This window comes from Amaranthus tricolor, chromosome 2, assembly GCF_026212465.1.
Source record: "Amaranthus tricolor cultivar Red isolate AtriRed21 chromosome 2, ASM2621246v1, whole genome shotgun sequence".
Lineage (NCBI taxonomy): Eukaryota > Viridiplantae > Streptophyta > Magnoliopsida > Caryophyllales > Amaranthaceae > Amaranthus > Amaranthus tricolor.
Window position 1 is genome coordinate 889,867 of NC_080048.1, and position 23,579 is coordinate 913,445.

Sequence of the window (23,579 nt, forward strand, 5' to 3'; positions counted from 1 at the left end):
TAACTATTATTCCCAATTTAATCAATCAAAATCACTTTCATAGTCAACTAACATCATCACCATTACTAATTATTCACAATAATAACCAATCGACCAAATCTTAAAACAACTTCTAAAGTTATTTAATCAATCATCACCAAAATATAGTATAACACACACATCATTGGTAAATTCATCTCTAAATCCAAGCCCTAATCGTTTCATGTTCAAAGATAACATTTAACTACTACCCATACTAATATTCAAAGAAACTAATACAAATCAACACACAACCCATAATTTCAAATCACACTTCAAACCTTAAGTCATAAACATGTTTAATTCATCAATCAAATTCTTACCCACAAAAAGATTCAATGAAAATAACACAAAAATCAACACCTCACTCATAAACTTCATAAAACTTCAAATAAAACTAGAAATTAATTAGAGAAAAGAGAAGAGATGGCTCACAATGGAGAAACTAGAAAAGGGTGAGGGTATAGATGGTGTTGTGGTGGTGTGGAGCACGAAAATGGCGGATAAAAGGCCGTGCTGCTGCTGCCTTGGCGTCACAGCCTGCTGTTTGGGGCACGCAAAGCAGCAGTTGCTGCTGCCAGGTGGTGGAGGAGAGACACGGCTGCCCAGCAGCCAGTTGCTGGCGGCACAATAATGCTACGTGACTGTTTAAGGTGCAGCTCAGCTGCTGTTGGTGGGGGAGAACGCAGCCACGGCTGCTTCTGTGAGGAGGCGAACGCAACCTATTGGTGGCTGCTGGCAGCTATGGCGGAGGCGTGGCTGGTGGTGCTGGGGCTGCTGCTGAACCGTGAGGGAGAGGGATGTGAGAGAGAAGAGAAGAGAGGGAAGTGAGGCGCGTGAATTGAGTGAGGGAGGGATAATACTCCCTTAAAACCCTAACTCATCCCATTTATTTAATTTATACACTTATTTATTTATTTGTTTACCTAGGTTCATCTTCTTGCGAGGCCCAACTAAGAACTCACCTTGGTGTGCTCACACATTTCAATAAAATAATTATTTTAATTCGAACCTCTTTATTTAGAAATCGTGATTGTATTTTTAATATAAATATATGTCAATATTTAAATTCGTATATGAAAGGAGTTTATTAAAACTACTTCTAAATTAATTTAATATAATTATAAAATACCCAAAAGTCATTAAAATATTAATTAATGACGTCAGAAAATCTCGAGGTGTTACAGAAGAACTATAAATGTTTAGTCTCGTCGAAATAAGAGACATAAATAACACATTCTAGTATAAGCTAAAAATGCATGTTAGGATTATGAATTTATAGGTGACTTATGTTCATCAAGTAATTGGGACATAATTAAGCAAATTAATTAAGTGTGTTTGTGAGGTAAGAAAAGGTACTAACTAGAGATTGGTTGAGGGAGAATCAACCTAGTACATTTGCTCTTTGTACTCATTGGTTGGTTTAGAGCCTTGGTTAGCGAGGTATAACCTTTGAGGGCAAGGATTCTTACAGACATAGGACAAGTGCAAGTATGTTAGGGGACCAACTGGAAACTGTAGGACGCGTGAAAGAAAGCCAAAAAGCAATCAGAGGTTGCTGCCCTGCACCTGCTCGAACAAGCAGCCATCATGCTCGAACGAGCAGGCTTGCAGTGAGGCGTCTATTCATTTTCTGCCTATGTTGAGATGCTTCCCTACTTTGTATCATATCATGCCTAATAATTCCCTATAAATACTATAGTTTTAGGTCATTGTTTAGATATGCCAAGGGTCTCATTGTATAGCCTTCTTTGTTGCTTAGTTTATTCAACTCCCACCTAAACTAGGTTTGAGATGTCGGATATACTACAAGATATAAACAAGTAAAAAATTGAGTTAGGCGTACATTAACCAAAACCAAACTCAGTTTCACACCCTTGTACAAGATTTTCTGTCATTGAAACTGAACATGGATTTGGGAACAGTATTAATTGTTAATCAAACTCTGCTTGCAGCAGTGTAATGTTCAGACTTGCAAGAAATTCTCACAATTTCTAGCTACAAATCCAACTTGATACCTACAAAACACCATCATCACCATCAATGATGTTCTCTGTGATGCCGAGGCCAAGCAGGATCTTTCTAATCAAGCACAGAATTTGATTGAGGAGCTGAAGGATGCTGTTTTTGAAGTTGATGATCTGTTGGACGAGTTTTCGACTCTTGCTAAGCAAAAGAAGCTCCTGAAATCTTGTCATAGACTCTCTGAAAAGGTGCGCTACTTCTTTTCGAATTTTAATCTACAACATGATCATGTTACTTATAGAATGTCTAAAGGGGTTGTGAATATCAAGAAGAAGTTGGATGTTATTGCTTGTAGTAGTCACTTTCACTTTAAGCTTGATCCTCAGCCTATCAGGAAGATAAAAACCGAAACATGTTCTTCAGTGGATGCAGGAGATATCATTGGGAGGGAGGGTGAATTGGAAAGCATTGTTGTATGTTGCTTGATTCTAATGTTCAGCATGATGTTACTTTCCTTACAATTGTAGGAATTGGTGGATTAAGCAAAACTGCTCTTGCCCAACTTGTATTTAATGATTCAAGGATCATAAGTGCATTTCCATTGAGGTTATGGACCTGTGTTTCTGATCAAGATCAGAAACAACTGGATGTGAAAGAAACTCTTGGCAAGATTTTAGGCAAGAATTATATTGATTCCACCATGGATTCAGTGAAAAGCCAACTTCGTGAACAGCTATCGGGAAAGAAATACTTGATTGTCTTGGATGATGTAATGAAAGTGAAGTGTGCTGCAATGTGGAGTATCAAATGTACGCAGTTGAATAAGTCGACTCCGGATTCATGTTCTTCCAAAGTAGGACCATACAGTAGTCTTCGATTCCTTGTTCAAGTTCCTTCCACGGTTTTCCTTCAACATAACGAGCAAGCTTCAATGGAAAATTACAAAAATAAACCATTCAGTCAGATTAGTTAGAAATAAATGAGTGCGAACAACTATTCTAATGTATCAGAAATTACATGTACAATCAAATTTCCTCTTTCAATCCGAAATGATTGAGAAGAACAAAGATATTGCAGTGGAGTACACGCTGCACAACATCCGCAAACTCTTCTATATTTAAGATAAGAATGCTGAAAATATAGGAAGTGACAACTTACAAAAAACTAATGAAAGGCAGTGAGATCAAATATTCAGGTACCGAACTATCAAAGAGATCGAAAACAGCAGCACTGAGTAAGAAAACCTCCTTGTTTCTTCAAGTCAAAGCTGTTCTGAATCTAGAGAAGCTGTGTAGGTGCTTGAAACGGCATCAAGGTAGGACAATATTATAGCGCCAAGCTCCTTGATCGGGACCCTTCACAGTTTTCTCTCAACATGGCAAACTTGATACAGAATCAACTTTTTCAGTCTTGTGAATAAAAATCCATGAGTGATGAACATAGTACACTATCATTCATTGTTATGTTTTTAATTTATGCTTGTACATGTTAAAATGTCAGCATATAAATGGTGAAACACGAGCTGCACACACTCTATAAGCTAAGGAAATACCATCCCAAAACCATATGACTATGGGAGAAAGGGCTCTAATAACTTATAGAGTGAACATTCATTTCAATCTGCTTAATGTAAGGGAAAGTAAAGTGAATACACTAGTACTTCAGAGGGCCTTTGCTGATCTGAAGATCATATGTATGATACAGAATCAAGGTAAACAATGCTGGTAATTTAGTCACACCTTAAATACGACCTATAAAAGTGTCTTCAAATATACAAATACAAGGGTTTTTGTTCCATTATTTCTTCTAGAAATCATTTATATATGGAAAGTGAAAACTTAAGAAAAGTTTGCAGGAAACTCATGCAAGATTTTTCCGCCTTCTACACTTGTTTTTTGGTTTGCCAAAAAACAAGGTCGATGCCCAGCACTCTAGCACATCAAGATATACGAGCGTATGTGCAAAGAAAGAAAGCTATGAGTATCACCCGAGACAAAAGCTATGAATTGAGACTTCGTTTTACGTAGAATTTCAACTTGCACCTGCAGAAATTAGAGAAAGTTCAGTATAAACACAAAGAAGGATGGTGGCACTAGAAAGAAGGTATACAAATTTGTTTTCTGCAAAAGAGGCCATATACAATGCAAGAAGACTCTAGGGACCAAAGTCAGATAGTTCATTGCAGCATCGAAAAAAAAGAGTATCATATAAGACCACTTTTGAGAGCCATTCATTTAAAACTAAGTTATACAACGTTGAGCTATATTGATGATCAGTATTACATGATTCGCTAATCTTCTCGCGAATCGCGAAAAGCTAATTACTGTTGTTTTGGGCTATTATGAGCGAATCGCGAATTTAAAAACGAAATTAACTAGTGAATTATGTAACAATGTTGATGATCATTAATAGTTACTTATATTGATGAACTTCTTGCCTGTTAGCCAGGCTTCTTGTGATGAATACAAGTATATTCAATGTAATCGGAAAAACACGAGTTGCTTACATTTTACAAACCAAGGAGATACCATCCCAAAACCATAGCTATGGGAGGAAGGATTTCAATGACTTATAAAGTATGCACATCATCCTTAATTCATGAATGTAAAACATACCATTCCAACAGTAAAGTTCCTTTTTTACCAAACCAGAGTTTTGTGTTCCCTGAATAGAAAATCAGATTGGAAATGTTAGATGAGTGTAAGAACCAAAAAAACTAAATTATGAAAATTATGCGCTTGAGATAGGTAGCTATATGCCAATTTTATTTGTAAACATGAGTAATTTTTATTAATTAAATCTAGAGAAATAAAATGAACTTAGCAACATAAAATCATAAAAATAGTATGATCTAGAAAATTATTAGCCTAAGCAAAGCCGTTAGTTTACAAAATAAGAAGGTGAATTAATTTAGTTTTAGTTTACGACTTAACAACTGACCATGATGAGAGCTGTGGAATACTACTGATTTATTTGTCTTCTAAAAATATCAATCTAAAAACTAACCTGACGATGGGCCAGGAGAGCTATGGAGTTATTCATTGTCTTCATCAGAATACTCTTCATCCCAATAATCTTCATCAGAATTCTCTTAATAAAAACAATTTATAAATTGAATGTTGAGGATGTGTTGAATGTAAGGCCAGTCTTTTTCTGGTGGAATTGCTTGAGAGAGGTGAGTTTGGGCATCCAATTCGGGATTGCTTTCAGCCTACGACAATCATATATTTGAAGAGTTTGGAGGGCAGGCAAGAATTGCATCCAGTTTGGCAGATGCTCCATCTTTTTGAGTTCATTCAACGACAAGGTGAGAAGAGAGGGAAGAATGGATGGATTGTATCCAACACCGTCATTTTCTTCTTTTTCTTTCGAGAATTTCAGATTTACACACGATGATATAGATAATGTCTCCAAAGCAGAGAGATGTTCCAATTCTCCAGCCACTATACTCCTTAAATTGCGGCAATGTTCAATCTCCAGAATTCGAAGAGAAGAAGAGCAAGCACGGAACACCTTCTTAACTTCTCCCAAATTCTCCACTTTCTCATCCCAAAATATTGTTAAGGTTTCAAGACGTTGAAGAGCCTGAATAGGTAGTGAATTCAGCCATGCCACATCATTAATTTTCACTTTTCTTAATTTTGAGGATTCCAAAACAATGACTTCTCTTGATTCTTCATCATCTCTTTCTGTTCTTGTCATTATCCCATTCAATCTTGTATTGAATCTGCTTAAAAACAATTCCTCCAATCTAGGACACACCGGAAAACACGTCAGCTCCTCGCAATCATCTATATGTAATTCCTTCAAAGAAGGAAGACATAATAAGGAGTTGTTGTTATCTTCCACCCCAACCCCTCCTCTCCTCCATCCTTTCAACTTTGGTAGTAATTGTAACTTAAGTTTTTGAAGAGAAGGGAGGATTGACCTTTCTTCTACATTTCCAAAGCATTCAAGGTACTCCAACTTGTAACAATGATAAAGAACAAGATTTACAAGGTTTGGAAGATGGGATATCCACTCTGGCATTTGCTTACCAATACAATACCGCATCTCAAAAAAGCGAAGACTAGAAGGTGGGTGCAGATCTTCTATCAATTTCATTGCTCCCACATCATTAAAATAAAAATCAATATGAATGTGATTGAGATGTTTTTTATCCCTCAAATAAAATCTTTTCCCCTCCCAGATTTGATCTTGACTTATATTTTTAGGCAACTTTATTTTAATTCTAAGTCGACCATGAAGGTTTTTAAGATCTTTCAACTCTTCTAATCCTAAAAACCATTCTGACCAACTTGAATAACTATCCTTACCACCCACTATAAAATCACTCAGTCTATAAAGACATGTCAACTTATCCATATACCCTTGGGCATATACTTCAACTTAAAACAATTTGAAATATCTAACACCCTAAGTTTGATCAACCTACTCAAATCTTTCGGTAACTCTATTAAATTGCGACAACCATATAAAATTAATATTTCTAGATTACATAATTTTGTTATTGATTTAGGGAGCACTACTAATGAGTGGTTTGATGAGAGATCTAAATATCGTAGATGCAATAATTCACCTACGTAATTTAAAATTGAATAATCTTTAATTTCTAATCTTAATGCCCTTAAGTTCCTACAACTTTTCATTAATTTCTCCGCATCAATATTATCCACATACCTAAAATACCAATAATCAAGATACGAACGTAAACGCGGTATATCCAAACAAGAAATTTCATATCTTTTGTCCTTGTTGAATAGTGAGAGATGGCGAATATTTTTATGTAGGTCGTCACTTTTACTAGTTCCTGCAAAAATCTCCTTCCTCGAGACATCTTGAGCAATGTCATGCAAAAGATCGTGAATCTTAATCGAATCTACCTCACTTGTATCAACATCTTTTTTTATATCTTGGAAGAAACACCTTCTCAACAATATTAGAAAATGTTCTTCACCTGCATCTTCAATGCTCTGACCTTTGTGTGATGGAACAATATAGTTGTGTGCTATCCAAAGGTTTATCAATGTGTTCTTTTCCATTCTATAATCCTTCGGAAAAATGGCACAAAAACTAAAACAATTTTTCAATGAGAATGGAAGATGATGATAACTTAGCTTCAATATTTGTGTGATATCATTATTGCCCATGTTGGCCACACCGATTTCCTGGACTTCTTCCCACTTCTTCTTGTCTTCGCCATATACAAGACTTCCTGCCACTCTTATGGCAAGAGGAACTCCACCACATGCTTCAACAATCTTTTGCCCGATTTCGACCAAGTCATCATGATGATTCCACTGCTCTGAACTAAAAGCTACCTTCTCAAACAAGCTCCATGAATCTTCCTTTTTCAAGCCTTGAAGCTGGTACATTGAATCATATCCCATGAAGTTTGCTGTCACTTGTGAACGTGTAGTCACCACAATCCAACTCCCCTTTTGACCTACTTTCAACAGACTTACTAGTTCAATCCATTGATTGCGATTTTCAGTCCACACATCATCTAAAACAAGCAAGTATTTCTTATCTGATAATTTCTTTTGAAGTTGACTTTGCACAATCTGCAAGGAGGATTGATCTGTACATTTCTCATTTGGACATAAAGCTAAAATTGCTCCGAGAATCCCAGTAATGTTCAACTGTTTATGATCTTGATCAGAGACACAATGCCACAGTCTCAAATTAAATGCACTTTCAACTCTTTTATCACTGTACACAAGCTGTGCAAGAGCAGTCTTGCCTAATCCTCCCATACCCACAATAGACAGGAAAGAAACATCAGTTTGAACATCAGAATCAAGCAACCTACCAACAATATGCTCCAAGTCGCCTTCTCTTCCAATGATTTCAGCAACATCCACATACGAACAAGTCTCAGGCTTTCTATACTTGATAGGCTCATCATTAAACTCCATCATAAACTGCTTGTTGTAAGTAAAAGCATGCAACTTCTTCCGAATCTTGTCCACCCCTTTAGACATCTTCAAAGCAACAAGAAAAGGGTTAGAACGAGAAAGGAAGCGCTTCATCTTCTTGGATATTGTACCGTCAGCCTTCAAGTGCTTGTTCTGCTCGGCGAGAGTGACAAACTCATCGAGCAAATCCTCTGCTTCAAAAACAACATCCTTAAGTTCCTCGATCCATCCTTGGACATCATCTGGGAGCTCCTGCGCGGACTGGGCTTTGCGAAGCGACTTGTTGATGACGTTGACGGTGCTTTGGAGTTCATCAAGTTTGGATTCATAGCCATAGATTGAAATGATTTTTTTAAGATGAGGAGATTGCAATGCAGAAAGAATAGTTTGGATAGCAGACAAAGCTGTTCCTGCGACTTCCATAATTTATCAGATTTGAAGGGATAGAAAAACTTAGGAAAGAGAGATAGCAAGAAAGAATAAATGGTACGAGTTTGGAAATGGTGAATAAAGAATGGTAAACAAAGGAGTAGATTAATAGAGATTTCTTGGTGCCTTCCAGCTGTCAACTCAATAGCCTTCCAACTGTTAACTCAATAATTGAATCTCAATTTTCAGTAAAGGACTAATGCCAATCTTCCACTTAAATATCCCATTTGATTTTTGGCACTATTCACTTATCACTCTTAATTTGTATTTTACTCTTAATCTATAAGTTAAAACATAGTCATGTGGGATCTTGTTTGATTTGTCTCAATATAAAGATTATTAATATCAACTTTTTATAATTTTTAATTAAGAATAATTTAAGATATTAAAGGCTAAAATATTGCCTCGACAAGTGTGAAAAGTCAAATGGTACATTTAGGCTGGATAGGAGGGAGTAATTAGTAACACCTAAAATAATACTCGCTCCTATTCAGCTTATGTGTCTCATTTTCTTTTATGGTCAAGTCACCTTAATTGTCTCATTTCTATTTTTGTGTGGATTTTTGACTTTTATGCCCTTAGTAGTTTTATCCTATTTTCAATTATACCCTTCATTACCCATACTAATTTTCCTCTCTTACATTAAAAACTCATAATACTAATTTATTTCCTACCCTTAGGATACCACTTTTGACTCTCCTTATAATCCGTAAAAAGTCAAATAGAACTCTTAAGGTGGATAGGAGGGAGTAATAATAATAATAATAATAATAATAATAATAATAATAATAATAATCCCTCCTATTCCTCTTATGTATTTTATTTCCTTTTATAATAATAATAATAATAAAATAAATTTCCTTTTATTTTTGATGAAAAAATTAGTAATAAAATATTATTAAAAAACTCAAGACCCATTGGTCGACCCAAACTGACTGAAAAATAAAAAATGACCTATAAGAAAATGTAGATTTGACCCGAAACTATACCTACCCGATCGTTTTGATAATAGGTCTCACTATAAGCTTAAGTTTTTGTTTTTGTTGATTTTTTAACATGATATCGGAGGATATATAAGCTTAAGCTTTATGATCGAAGCCTCGATATACGTACTTGATCACTTGTCAGTTATCTCCAAAAGTGTTTAAAACAAACGTGACAACTCGACAGTTATCTGATCTTGTAATCGAACTTGATTTAACCAGACCTTAAAAATTAATTTATAATTACGTAAAAATCAAATGAACACAAGATCTAATTTTAAATTGATCAGAAATTACTAATTAACCCGAAATTAACCTCATAACCTAAATGAATACCTCTAATTTTCACATTTAGTAAGGGCATGTACTCTTCGTCTGATCTGATTAGATCTGATCTGAATTTACTAAGGTCTGATCTGATCTGGTCTGATTCAGTTTGATCTGATCTGAATCTTTCTTATCTGGTCTGATCTAGTGTGACCTGATCTGATTTGATTTGGTTTCATAAAGTTATTATTATTATTTTTATTATTATTATTATTATAATAATAATAATAATTATTATTATTATTATTATTATTATTTGAAAATAATAATTAGTAACACCTAAAATAATAAATGATTATTTATATGTAAGTTGTTATAAATTTATTTCTATTATATGTTATTGTAATGTTGCATTTATATGAAAACAGTAACATGATAATAAAAAGGCTTGATAGTAAGGAAATGCCGAACCATGCTTCCGGCATGTAAAAAACGTGGGACGTGTTTTCCGGCACGTAAAATAAGGCGAACACAGTAAGGTTATTTAACCTGACCTGTGGCTCGAGCAACATTGTACTGGAGGTGTGACGACTCCCACTAAGTTAGGGGTTTTGGTTTACCTCACCCTAATAGGCCCTTACATATATCAAACAAAGATCATATGTGTTGCATTCATTAAATAAGTAATCGAATTCCACGCCCTAACACTCAAGCAGAAGTGTTAGTAAATCACGCCCTGGTACTCAAGCAGAAGGACCAGAAGTTATATATATAAAATCTAACGCAAAAAGAAAAAAATGAATCCTCTATATTGCATAAACCCTTTTACATATTACTTATTGAAATGCACATATTTGTATACTTGTATTATGCTGGCAAGTTTTTATACTCGACTTATTAGCTGACCAATTCCCATCGGTTGTTCCCTTATAATGGGAGCAGATGCTGCAGGTGACTTTACATGAGGTTGTTAAGAAGCTATTGTATTGTCTATGTGATATTAGGATATAGTATGTATGTAATTTGTATAATGGGTATGTAATAACGATAATTATGTATTAAAGTAAGATGTAATATGTAAAATTATATTTTAATGATTTAAGTTTTATTTGTTTTTTTTTGAAAATACAGTTTTGTTTTATTTCTTTTTCGCAATAATCACGGCTCGAACGACTTCCGCTTTAGCATTACTTACTATTATATTATATTAAACTTATATTTAGATAAGAACAGTCCGTTACACTTGGTATCAGAGCCAAAGTTATTCGAACAGTCGGATCTTCTTATATGATACTAGAAAACTCCGTGATAAATTACGTTTTTGAAAAAAAAAATTATTAGTATTTTAAATGAATTTTTTTTTTATTATGTAAAAACGATGTGCTTATATGTATTATGTGCTAAATGAAAAAATGTGATTTGCGATTTAAAATATAGCTAACGCAAAACTTTCCTACTTAAATAAAGGATGCCAAGAGGTGGTGGTAGAGGGTGTATCGTAAGAGGTGAACCTTTGGAGACGAGGAACAATTTTGCTAAAGATACGACGCAAAATGCAAGAGTGCAGACTTTGGAAAATCAGTTAAGAATGATGGAAAGGAATAATGAGAGGCTGTTGGATTTCATGGAGAAGCAGATGAGTCGTTCCCATGAAGATGATGAAGGAAAATTCTATAAGAGATTGTCTAGTCATCAACCTCCAAAATATGATGGAGAACCTGATCTAATTCGCTTTGAGGATTGGATTGCAAAAATGGAGAAACTATTGGAGGCCATAAACTTCCCGTCAAAGTTGAAAGTGAAATTAGCCACATTCTACTTAACAGGCACTGCTGAACTATGGTGGAGGACTATAAAACAAACTACCGTAGATTCTACTTGGGAACAATTTATGAAGAAGCTTCGTGATCAATTTTACCCACCCTCGCTTCAGAGAAAGAAAGAGAATGAATTCTTGTTTCTGAGGCAGGGAACTATGTCAGTGATTGAATACGCAAGTAAGTTCAGAGAGATGGCTAGATTCGCTACCGAAATAGTGATCTCTGATAGGGGCAAGGCGATTAGATTTTTTGAGGGTCTGAACCTCAAGATCTAAAAAGGCACTCCTAGATACCAAGATTTTTATGATTTGTACAATCAAGCCTTGGAGTACGAGCGTATTTTGGAAAAAGAAGACGGGTTTAATAAAAGAAAGAATGAATCTAGTGGTGGCAGTGGATTAAAGAAGGCCAAGAATGAGGGGAAGAAGTCGTTTCAGACTGTAGCAAGGCCGACACAGTGGAAATGTAGGTTATGTGGAAAAGATCATCGAGGCCGAAATTGTAATGGGAAGATTGTATGTTACAAGTGTCACAAGGATGGACATCTGTCTAATAACTGTAGGGAAACGTTCAATCAGAGCAAAACAACATCGGAAGCTGCAGGCAACAGAGCATTTGGCAATCAGAGGAATGAGACTAGAGCATCAGTAGGCCTGCATGCAATTGGAGATCATTATAATGGCTTACACCATGAGTTTGAAATTGAAGGTAAAGTAATTTCTGAAAAATTTTCTGTTGGTAATTTAACAGCAAATGTTTTGTTTGATTGTGGAGCGGATAGGTCTTTTATTTCTAGTGCTTTTCTCCACATATCTTCTATTTATTTGAAACCTCAAAAATCCCAATTGTGTATCCATTTACCTGATGGTACACCTTTCCTATGTGATCGTATCTTTTATGATTTTCCATTGGAGATTTGTGGGAATCTTTTACCAGCTGACTTAATTCAATTTGATTTGGGAACATTTGATATCATTTTGGACATGGATTGGTTGGAGAGATATTCAGCGGAGATTTTGTGTAAGGAAAAGGTTGTTAGAATAGAAACTCCCGAGGGAATGAAGTGTATTCGGAAAAACTCAAAATTTCAGCTAGAGACAATTTTTGTAATTCAAGCGTTACAAATGATAAGACAAGGAGTTGAAGGGTTCTTATGTTTTGTTACTACTGAGGAAGTGAAACCTAAACCTAGTTTTCAAGAAACCCCGATCGTTCAAGAATTATTTGATGTGTTTCCTGAAGAATTACCCGATATACCTCCAAAAAGAGAAGTAGACTTCCATATTGACCTTATTCCTGATACCACCCTTATTTCTAAAACTCCTTACCGTTTTGCTCCAGCTGAATTGGCTGAGCTGAAGAAGCAGCTAGATGAATTGTTGGAAAAAGGTTTCATTCGACTTAGTGTTTCACCATAGGGAGCTCCGGTTCTCTTTGTCAGAATGAAAGATGGGAGTATGAGGCTATGCAATGATTATAGGGAGATCAATAAGATTACCATCAAGAATTGTTATCCTTTGCCAAGGATAGACGACCTTTTTGATCATTTAGGGGGGTGCAAGGGTCTTTTCGAAGATAGATTTGAGGTCTGGTTATCATCAATTAGGGATTGCTAAAGAAGATATTCCTAAGACTGCATTCAGAACCAGATACGGGCATTATGAGTTTCTAGTAATGCCATTTGGTCTAACGAATGCTCCAGCAGCATTCATGAATCTCATGCAAAGATACTTCAACCCTTACCTGGATAAGTTTGTAGTTGTGTTTATTGATGATATATTGGTGTATTTGAAGAATGAAGAGCAACATGAGAAGCACTTAAGGATAGTTTTGGAGAAATTGAGAAAGGAGAAACTTTATGGCAAGTTTAGTAAATGTGAATTTTGGTTAGAAAAGATATCTTTCTTAGGGAACGTTGTTTCGAAGGATGGAATTTTTGTTGACCCTAAAAAGATTAGGGCAGTGATGGAATGGCCGAATCCAAAGAGTGTTACTGAAGTAAGAAGTTTCTTAGGCTTAGCAGGCTATTACAGGAAGTTTGTGGAAATTTTTTCTAAAATTGCCCAGCCGTTGTTTGAGTTGCTTAAAAAGGGAGTTCGGTTTCAATGGGGCGAGAAGCATAGTAAATCACTAGAAGAGCTTAAGAGGAGACTTACGACTGCACCTGTGTTGACCATGCCCGACTGTGGGAAAGCATTCGAGGTATATTGTGATGCATCGAAGGAAGGTTTGGGATGTGTGCTAATGCAAGAAGGCAAAGTAGTAGCTTATGCGTCAAGGCAATTAAGGCCACACGAGTTGAATTATCCAGTACACGACATTGAACTAGCAGCCGTAATTTTTGCCCTGAAGTTATGGAGACATTATCTCTATGGAGTACCATGCAAGATCTTCACTGATCATAAAAATTTGAAATATGTCTTCAATTAGAAGGAGCTGAATATGCGACAAAGGCGGTGGCTGGAAATCATTAAAGACTTTGAAGTTGACATAAATTATCATCCTGGAAAAGCAAACAAAGTGGCAGATGCATTGAGAAGAAGGCCGAGGATATCTGTAAATGCTATAATGACGGTACCTTGGGAACTATACCGAGAAATCCAGAAGTTAGATCTAGAAATTGTTAATCACTATCAAGTTGTTGAGTATTTGGGAGCAATGACTATACAACCGACTTTGTTCGAAAGAATTATAGAAGCACAATAAGAAGAACCTGAGATAATCGAGTTAATCATTCGAGTTCAAAGAAAAGAGACAGAAGCGTTCGAAGTGGGTGAGAAAGGTGAACTAAGAATGAACGGGAGATTGTGTATACCAGACAATACAGAGCTGAAAGAAGAGATTTTAAAAGAAGAACACCAAGGAATGTTTCACTTACACCCTGGTAGAGATAAGATGATTGAAGAATTAAGAAAACTATTTTGGTGGAAAGGTATGAGAAAAGATGTAGCTGAATTTGTATCTAGGTGTTTGATTTGCTAGAAGGTGAAATTTGAAAGGCAGAAAAGTTCTAGACTACTTCAACCACTAAAAATTCCATGGATTTTGTAGTTGGATTACCAAGAACGCAACGAGAAAATAACACAATTTGGATAATAGTTGATAGATTGACCAAAGTTGCAAGATTCCTGTTAGTGAAGGGAACATAGTTAGTAAAACAATTGGATGACGCTTATGTTCGAGAAATTATAAGATTACATGGAGTACCAAGAACAATTGTGTCTGATAGAGATCCAAAGTTTTTGTCAAGATTTTGGGAAAAGTTACAAGAAGCATTCGAATCTAAACTATGTTTAAGTACTGCATTTCATCCAGCTACTGATGTCCAAACCGAAAGAACCATCCAAACATTAGAGGATCTTCCAGAAATTGCCTTTGATAGAGTTTTCATACAACAACAGCTATCAAATCAGCATCAAGATGGCACCAAACGAAGCCTTATACGGGAGAAAATGTCGAGTGTCGTTATGTTGTGATCAGATGGACTGAAATGTGCCTGAAGGACCAGATCTTATCCAAGACTCTATTGATAGCTTGAGGGTGGTGCAAGAGAACATAAAGGCAGCACAAAGTAGACAGAAGAGTTATGCAGACAACCGTCGCAGAGCTTTTCAATTTGATGAAGGTGATAAAGTCTTTCTAAAGATTTCACCAACAAAAGGAGTCCAACGCTTTGGGATAAAAGGGAAATTATGCCCTAAATTTATCGGACCATTTGAAATTTTGAAAAGAGTATGAGAAGTGGCATACGAACTAGCTTTACCCCCGAGTTTAGCTAGAGTTCATAATGTATTCCATGTTTCTCAGTTAAGAAAGTATATCCACGACCCATCACATGTGTTACTTCACGAACCCCTCCATATTGATGAAAATCTGGCTTATGAAGAAAGACCAATTAGAATTTTGGATCGTCAAGTGAAAGAATTGAGGAATAAAAGAATACCTCAAGTTAAAGTGCTATGGTCGAACCATCATGTTGATCGAAGCAACTTGGGAAAGCGAGGATGATATGAGAGAACGCTATCCCCAGTTGTTCTTTTAGATTCAAGTTTCGGGACGAAACTATGTTAAGGGGGAAGAGTTGTAACAGTCCTTTTTTTTTATCTTAATCTTAAATATATTGACAAATTCAATAATCGTTTCGTTTTATTATTTTTAATGCTGTTCCAAATTTTATTATCATTCTTAAGTTTTTGATTTTTTTTTTTATATAATTCATTTCTCTTAAAATAAAATATTAGGTTTATATTATAAGTTTTTTTTTTATTTTTGGTAATTTCATTTTTTTTCTCTCCTTCGGTTGAATAATTATAGTGTATTTATAAATATTAAGTCTAGGTAAATTACCTATAATAACTTAATCTTTTTATTTGCTATATTATTTAATCATAAAATAATAATAATAATAATAATAATAATAATAATAATAATAATAATAATAATAATAATAATAAAATAAATAAATAAAATAAAATAAATAATAAAAAAAAGAAAGAAATATCTTAAAACCTTTTGAGTTGGCGGAAGAATACAATTAGGTGGCATGATATTAGGGTTCTTCATTAAAAAAAAAAAAAGGAAGAAATCAAAAATTAAAAACTAATCCCTTAAAAATCTCTAAAAACCTAGAAAAATTCCTAAAAATCCTCAAAAAAAATTCCCTAATAATAGTATTTAGTATTAATTATAGAAATTCAAGGGGAGGAAGCTAATTTTGTGGCTAGAAATTCTACAAATAAGAAAATCGATTAATAGTAGAATTATTAAAGGTATAAATTCTTTCATATATTTATTTACATAAAATTATGCCCATAAATTTTACATGTGTTTATAATATATAAATTAAATTTTTTAAAAATTTTGGTGAATTAATTCGTTGTAATTTAATCTATATGATTTATTCATTTTAATTTCCGAAAACCGTACAATCTGAAATAATTTTAATTAAAATAGTAAATATTAATATTTATAAACAAAAATTTTTCTGTATATATATATAAATATATATATATATATATATATATATATATATATATATATATATATATATATGAGATATAAATTGTATATTAATTTCGTGAATTATAGTTGAGTATAAATATTATTATTAATTTTTGCTAAAAAAAACGCATAAAATAAGAAAATTCATAAATTGGGTTAAAAATATATAATTCTGGAAAAAAATTAATTTATTTTATTGTTACTGCATTTTCTTTTCATTTAAATAATTTTTGTGAAATTTTGTGATATTTAAATTTTAAAGAAATAAATTAATAATCTAAATTGTTATAATAGGCGAAAATAAAGAAAAGTGAAAACAATAATTAAAATTATTTTATTTTGGTGGATAAAAATATACACCAACTAATTTAATAATAAGTTAATTTTTAAAATATTTTGTTTAGATTTTAATCTTAAGGAAATTAATTATTCATGTACTAAATCTAAAACTAAGCTATTAAGAAATTAATTAAATAAAATAAAATTTTATTTTCCAAAAATTTGGATAAATGGCCTAGGATCTATAATAAACCCAATATGTCCCTTTTAAGATATTTTTAGTATTTATTTATGATGGAACTATTTATTTTATCATTTATAATAAATATACATTTAAGAAATTGATTATTAAGAAATTAATAAAGCTAATTGAAAATTAATCTATAAATAAATACTAAAGACCCATGTAAGTTTTAATTTAGTTTAATAATAAATGATTATTTATATGTAAGTTGTTATAAATTTATTTCTATTATATGTTATTGTAATGTTGCATTTATATGAAAACAGTAACATGATAATAAAAAGGTTTGATAGTAGGAAATGCCGAACCATGCTTCCGGCATGTAAAAAACGTGGGACGTGTTTTCATGATAATAAAAAGGTTTGATAGTAGGAAATGCCGAACCATGCTTCCGGCATGTAAAAAACGTAGGACGTGTTTTCCGGCACGTAAAATACGGCGAACACAGTAAGGTTATTTAACCTGACCTGTGGCTCGAGCAACATTGTACTGGAGGAGCGACGACCCCCACTAAGTTAGGGGTTTTGGTTTACCTCACCCTAACAGGCCCTTACATATATCAAAAAAAAATCATATATGTTGCATTCATTAAATAAGTAATCGAATTCCACGCCCTAACACTCAAGCAGAAGTGTTAGTAAATCACGCCCTGGTACTCAAGCAGAAGGACCAGAAGTTATATATATAAAATCTAACGCAAAAAGAAAAAAATGAATCCTCTATATTGCATAAACCCTTTTACATATTACTTATTGAAATGCACATATTTGTATACTTGTATTATGCTGGCAAGTTTTTATACTCGACTTATTAGCTGACCAATTCCCATCGGTTGTTCCCTTATAATGGGAGCAGATGCTGCAGGTGACTTTACATGAGGTTGTTAAGAAGCTATTGTATTGTCTATGTGATATTAGGATATAGTATGTATGTAATTTGTATAATGGGTATGTAATAACGATAATTATGTATTAAAGTAAGATGTAATATGTAAAATTATATTTTAATGATTTAAGTTTTATTTGTTTTTTTTTGAAAATACAGTTTTGTTTTATTTCTTTTTCGCAATAATCACGGCTGATAGACTTCCGCTTTAGCATTACTTACTATTATATTATATTAAACCTATATTTAGAAAAGAACAGTCCGTTACAGTAGGCCTAGAACTATTCCCGCTCAACAAGTGTCTAAAAAAACCCTTTCCTTTCCTTTGTCTACCAGCCATTTACTACAATTTTGATAATTTAATTAACTATTAATAATAAATAAAAATAATCAAACGTTACGTTAAATTAACCACATGAACAAAAGACAATAATTAATTAAAATATTAAACTACTCATTATCAAAAAATATAATTTAACAAAATATTAATTATTATTATTATTGTAATTAATTTTCTAAATTAACAATAATCATAATAATAATAATAATAATAATAATAATAATAATAATAATAATAATAATAATAATAATAATAATAATAATTATTATTATTATTATTATTATTATTATTATTATTATTATCATAACAATGATAAGAAAAACAATAATAATACTCACAACACTAATAACAAAAACAATAATTAAAAATAACATTAAAGAAAAATTTACAATAATAACAACATCACCAAAAAATATAATAAAATTAATATTTAAAGGATAATAATAATAATAATAATAATAATAATAATAATAATAATAATAATAATAATAATAATAATAATAATAATAATAATAATAATAATAATAATAATAATAATATTTAAAAAAAATAAAAATTTGATAATAATAATAATAATAATAATAATAATAATAATAATAACATTATTATTATTATTATTATTATTATTATTATTATTATTATTATTATTATTATTATTATTATTATTATTATTATTATTAAGTATATTATTTCAAAAGATAAAATTAAAAAAAAAAGTGAGTCGCACGCGACTCTGCCGCGGCTCAGTCGCACGTTTTGTGCGACTGAGCCGCGGCCAAGTTGCGGGTTTCGTGCGACTGACCCGCGGTCGAGTCGCGTGCGATTGACTTTTTTTTCTTTGTTTTATCTAAAATAATACGATTCAAATAAAAATTACCTCGATTATTTGTTTGCGGATTGAATTCCTTAGCTTTTGCTCCAAAAATTTTATGTTGTAATTTTGTTTTTTAAGCGTGATAAAGGTTTTATTTAGTGAGGTTAGAGTATATATGTAAGAAATTTTAAGTCCAGGGGTAAAATCGTAATTTCATTAGGGGGTGGCGATAAAATGAAAAGGGTGGCGATGTTTAAGGATTGTGGTAATTAGTCCCTACTCCCTTCATAGTATTACTTGCTTTGTTTCATAATATGTGCTACTAACAGTGATATTTTCTCACACAACATATGTCACATTCAGTAGTAAGTATTATGGAACGGGGAAAATATTACACTTGCATTGCTGCTCCATCCATACTTCCTCGTGCTGAAATGCTTGCTACATTATTGCTATTGGCGTTATTCATCGATGTGATTTTTTTTTTTTTTTTTGCGTGGAAAGTGTGATCATGTTTAAATTTATTTTCGTAATATTCTTTTTATAATTTTAGACGTGCATAGTTCAAAATAACCTATTAGATTGTATAAAAAATCAATTGTAACAAGTATATAATTAGTGTGTAGTGCGTGTAGCAAATCTAATATGAATTTTGAAACTCGTCACTCATGTAGAATAGTAGAAGACAATACCCTAACCAACTCATCTAAGATACATTTACATATATTACTTGATTTTATTTTAGATTTAAGTAATGTTAACTGAGCTCAATGACTACACACTAAAACCGCCCACAAGTCCGTTATATTTTAATCAAATGTCATCAAATGTTTTGTTTTCTTTTTCAGTTACATTTTCCATTATTTGTACTGTTATTAATTATTGTATTTTTTTTTCATCACTCACTTCGCTTATGTTGTTTCATATAGTATTTTGGAAAATTTGTTATTAATGATCTAATGTTTCACCCATTTGCTGCGAATAATCATAATTTTGAATTATTTTTTAATGAACTAATATTAAAAAAAATTTAGCATTTTAATTAGGGTACAAATTGCTTGAAATTGGAGGGAATCATTAATTTCATAATCCTTACATTAAAAATCCATAATATTAGTCTTTCTCCTACCCTTTGGGTCCCATTTTGACTCACCTTAAAATCCGTGAAAAGTCAAATTGGACTACTAAGAGGAATAGGAGGAAGTAATAATAATAATAATAATAATAATAATAATAATAATAATAATAATAAGTAATCATAATTTGATTTGATTTAAACTGATCTGATCTGGTCTGGTCTGGTCTGGTCTGGTCTGGTCTGATCTGATCTGATCTGATCTGATCTGACCTTATTTGGTCTGATCTGATGTGGTCTGGTCTGATTTGATCTGGTCTGGTCTGGTTTAATCTGATCTAATCTGATCTGATTCCAATAAAAATAAGTAATAAGTTAAAAAAAAAATTTCTATTTGGTTTTTGATATTGTAAGGTGGTTGTAATGAGAATGTGATATTGGATTACCCTTTAGGTGAGATAGACGCACATGCATGGATGGTTGGTAAAAAATGAATAATGGAGAAGACTGAAGAGAGCTTGTTGATAAATGATAGTGTTGGTAGGTCCTTCTTCTCTTTCCTGGTCTTAATAATTGCATTTAATTTTGGCCATCTATATCTTATCTTTTGTGTAGGAGCAAATTATGGAATAGTCTCCACTAATAAGAAAAATGTAACTCTACTACTGCAAATTGGTTTTAGTAAAATCAAAAATAATAATTTTGCTTTTAATATTAAAATTAATAATCTAAGTATATGCCAATTTCTTTGGAATTATTTGCAAAAGAAATATTCCCTTATTCATTTCTTCTTTTCATTCACTTTTTTCGTAAATTTTAATGCAAACTTAAAAATCAAATAATTTTAATTATGAGTTTTAAAAATCAAATATTTTTTCATATAAATCGATAAAAAATAATAGTCAAAATTTAACTCTAAAATTCATAAATTTTATTTGAAAAGAACGTATAAAAAAAGTATCAAAATATCTTAGTCTAAATTCTAAGGTTGTTTATGGCCATCTGACCGATCTACATCTTATCTTTTCCGCTAGGAGCAAAGAAACAGTCCCCGCTCCCCAGTCCCCACTCCCCAGTCCCCACTCCCACTCCAATCTCGACTTTACGTTTTCTTGGAATTGTCTGATTCATAAAATTAATTTATTTTTCTAATTTATCACTTTAAAATTATAAATAATCATTTTACATATTACACGAGCTACTTTAACAGATATGATCTCATCATGAGATCGTCTCATTCAAAAAATTTGTGTTCTTTTGTTGGTTCCAAAATAGAACCTAGGTAATAAATTACCAAAATTTCAATGAATTTTCTAACTTCAAAAAGTTTTTAACCATAATAAAAAAATATTTTTATATTATTTAGTCTCAGTTGAAACAAATATCAATTTATCTTTCTTAGATAAAAGTCTCCACTACTTATTTTATTTCTCAAATAGTCTTTTCCTTCCGATTTCTTGTCTTCCCATCTCTCAACTTACACCTATTAATTAGAATGTAGTACGTCATCCATAGGTTTATCTATGATTGACCGACTTAGTGATTTGGATATTTCTTTTACAAATAATTCCAAACAATTTGGTAAATACTGGAATATTATTATTACTATTAATTATCAATAAAATGTTATTGTTATTTAACCAAAAATAATGTGTTGATATGGGCTATAGTCTATAATATATAGGGAAATTTGCAAAGAAACACTTTTTAAAACCCCTCTTTTGTACAAAAACACCTTTTAAGAGACTTTTTTTTAAAAAAAAACACCTTAAATCAGTTTCCGGTGACTTTTGTCAACTTTCCGGCGTTGACTATGCCATTTGTCAACTTTCTGGCGTTGACTTTTGTTTTTATTTTTATTTTTATTTTTATTTTTATTATTAATATTTTTTTTAAAATTTTTATTTTTATTATTATTTAAAAAAATAAAAATAAATAAATAATAATAATAATACTAATAATAATAATAATAATAATAATGAAATAAAAATTAAAACAAAAATAAAAATAATAATAATTTTTTTAAAATTAAAAAAAAAAAATTTATTATTTTTTTTATTATTATTTTTTAATTTTTCCTTTTGTTTTTATTTTTATTTTATTTTTACTTTTTATTATTATTATTTTTTTATTTTTTTTTTATTTTTATTATTATTATTATTATTTTTATTATTATTATTATTATTATTAATTTTTTTAAAATTTTTTTTAAAATAATAATAATAATTAAAATTAAAAAAAATTAATATTAATAATAAAAAAAATAAAAATAAAAACAAAAATTAAAAAAAATTAAAAAAAGATTTTTAAAAAATCAATAATAATATAAAAATAAAAAGTATAAAAAATATAAAATAACAATAAAAAAAAAAAAAAATAATAATAATAATAATAATAATAAAATTAAAAAATAATAATAATAATAATAAAAATTAAAAATAAAATAAAAATAAAAACAAAAGGAAAAATAATAATAAAAAAATAATAAATTTTTTTTTAAAAAAAATTTATAAAAAATTATTATTTTTTATTTTTGTTTTTATTATTATTATTATTATTATTATTATTTTTTTTTTTTTTTTTTTTTTTTTTTAATTTTTTTTAAATAATAATAAAAATAAAAATTTTTAAAAAAAATAAAAATAAAAATAAAAATAAAAATAAAAGTCAACGCCGGAAAGTTGACAAATGGCATAGTCAACGCCGGAAAGTTGACAAAAGTCACCGAAAACTGATTTAAGGTGTTTTTTTTTTAAAAAAGTCTCTTAAAAGGTGTTTTCTTACAAAAAAAAATTATAAAAGGTGTTTCTTTACAAAAAGGGTTTTAAAAGGTGTTTCTTTGCAAATAATCTTAATATATATAACCTTTCCATCTTCCTTTATTAGCAACGTTTTTAAAATTAATATTTTTTTCTTAATTTGGTACATTTCTAATGTTATATCTCTTTGATGCTCTTGCAGGATTTTTAAGGGGAGGTGAAAGGAGAAGTTGGATTGTAGTGACTACACGTTCGCAAGAAACAGCAAGCATGATCGAAGATGGCTTTGTGCACAAGCTCCAAGGGTTATCAGATGAAAACTCTTGGCGCTTATTTATCAGGATGGCCTTTGATTCGAAGGATTCGAACCCCCCGAATGACTTGGTCAAGATTGGGCGAGTCGTTGTTGATAGATGTGCGCAATTGTACGGTCAAGATATGAGTAGGTGGATATCAATTCAAGAGTTTGGATTAGCTAGTGTTCGAGAAGACCATAACCCTAGTATTCCAATATTGAAGTTGAGTTTCCAATATCAATTCAAGAGTTGTTTCGAGAAGACCAGAACATCTTAATCATTTTGTGTTGTATTTCAAGTCGGAGGAGGGTGACAAACGAATGGAAGATGAAGTGACAAGAAGATTGATGCAAGACTTGCAACCACATTCAAATTTGAAGCGATTAGAAGTGAATGGATACAATGGCATAAAAATGCTTAGTTGGACAACCCTTCTTCCAAATATTGTACAACTTCGTCTTGTGGATTGTGGGGAGCTTCGGTACC

At 31.6% G+C, this 23,579-nt stretch overlaps 1 protein-coding gene across 2 annotated transcripts; it reads right to left on the reverse strand.

The window, feature by feature from the left end:
- Positions 1 to 1,885: 1,885 nt before the first annotated feature.
- LOC130806957 (putative disease resistance protein RGA3) lies at positions 1,886 to 8,438 on the reverse strand. Of its 2 annotated transcripts, none has more exons than XM_057672222.1 (4): positions 4,990 to 8,438; positions 4,599 to 4,647; positions 3,142 to 4,025; positions 1,886 to 2,890 (listed from the first exon to the last, which is right to left on the reverse strand). In XM_057672222.1, the coding sequence occupies exon 1, from the start codon at positions 8,322 to 8,324 to the stop codon at positions 6,336 to 6,338; it is 1,989 nt and encodes a 662-aa protein (XP_057528205.1). In that variant the 5' UTR covers positions 8,325 to 8,438; the 3' UTR covers positions 1,886 to 2,890; positions 3,142 to 4,025; positions 4,599 to 4,647; positions 4,990 to 6,335. The 2 variants fall into 2 exon arrangements, with proteins under 2 accessions (XP_057528205.1, XP_057528204.1); XM_057672221.1 differs by having other exon boundaries at positions 1,886 to 2,909.
- Between the last annotated feature and the right edge of the window lie 15,141 nt (positions 8,439 to 23,579).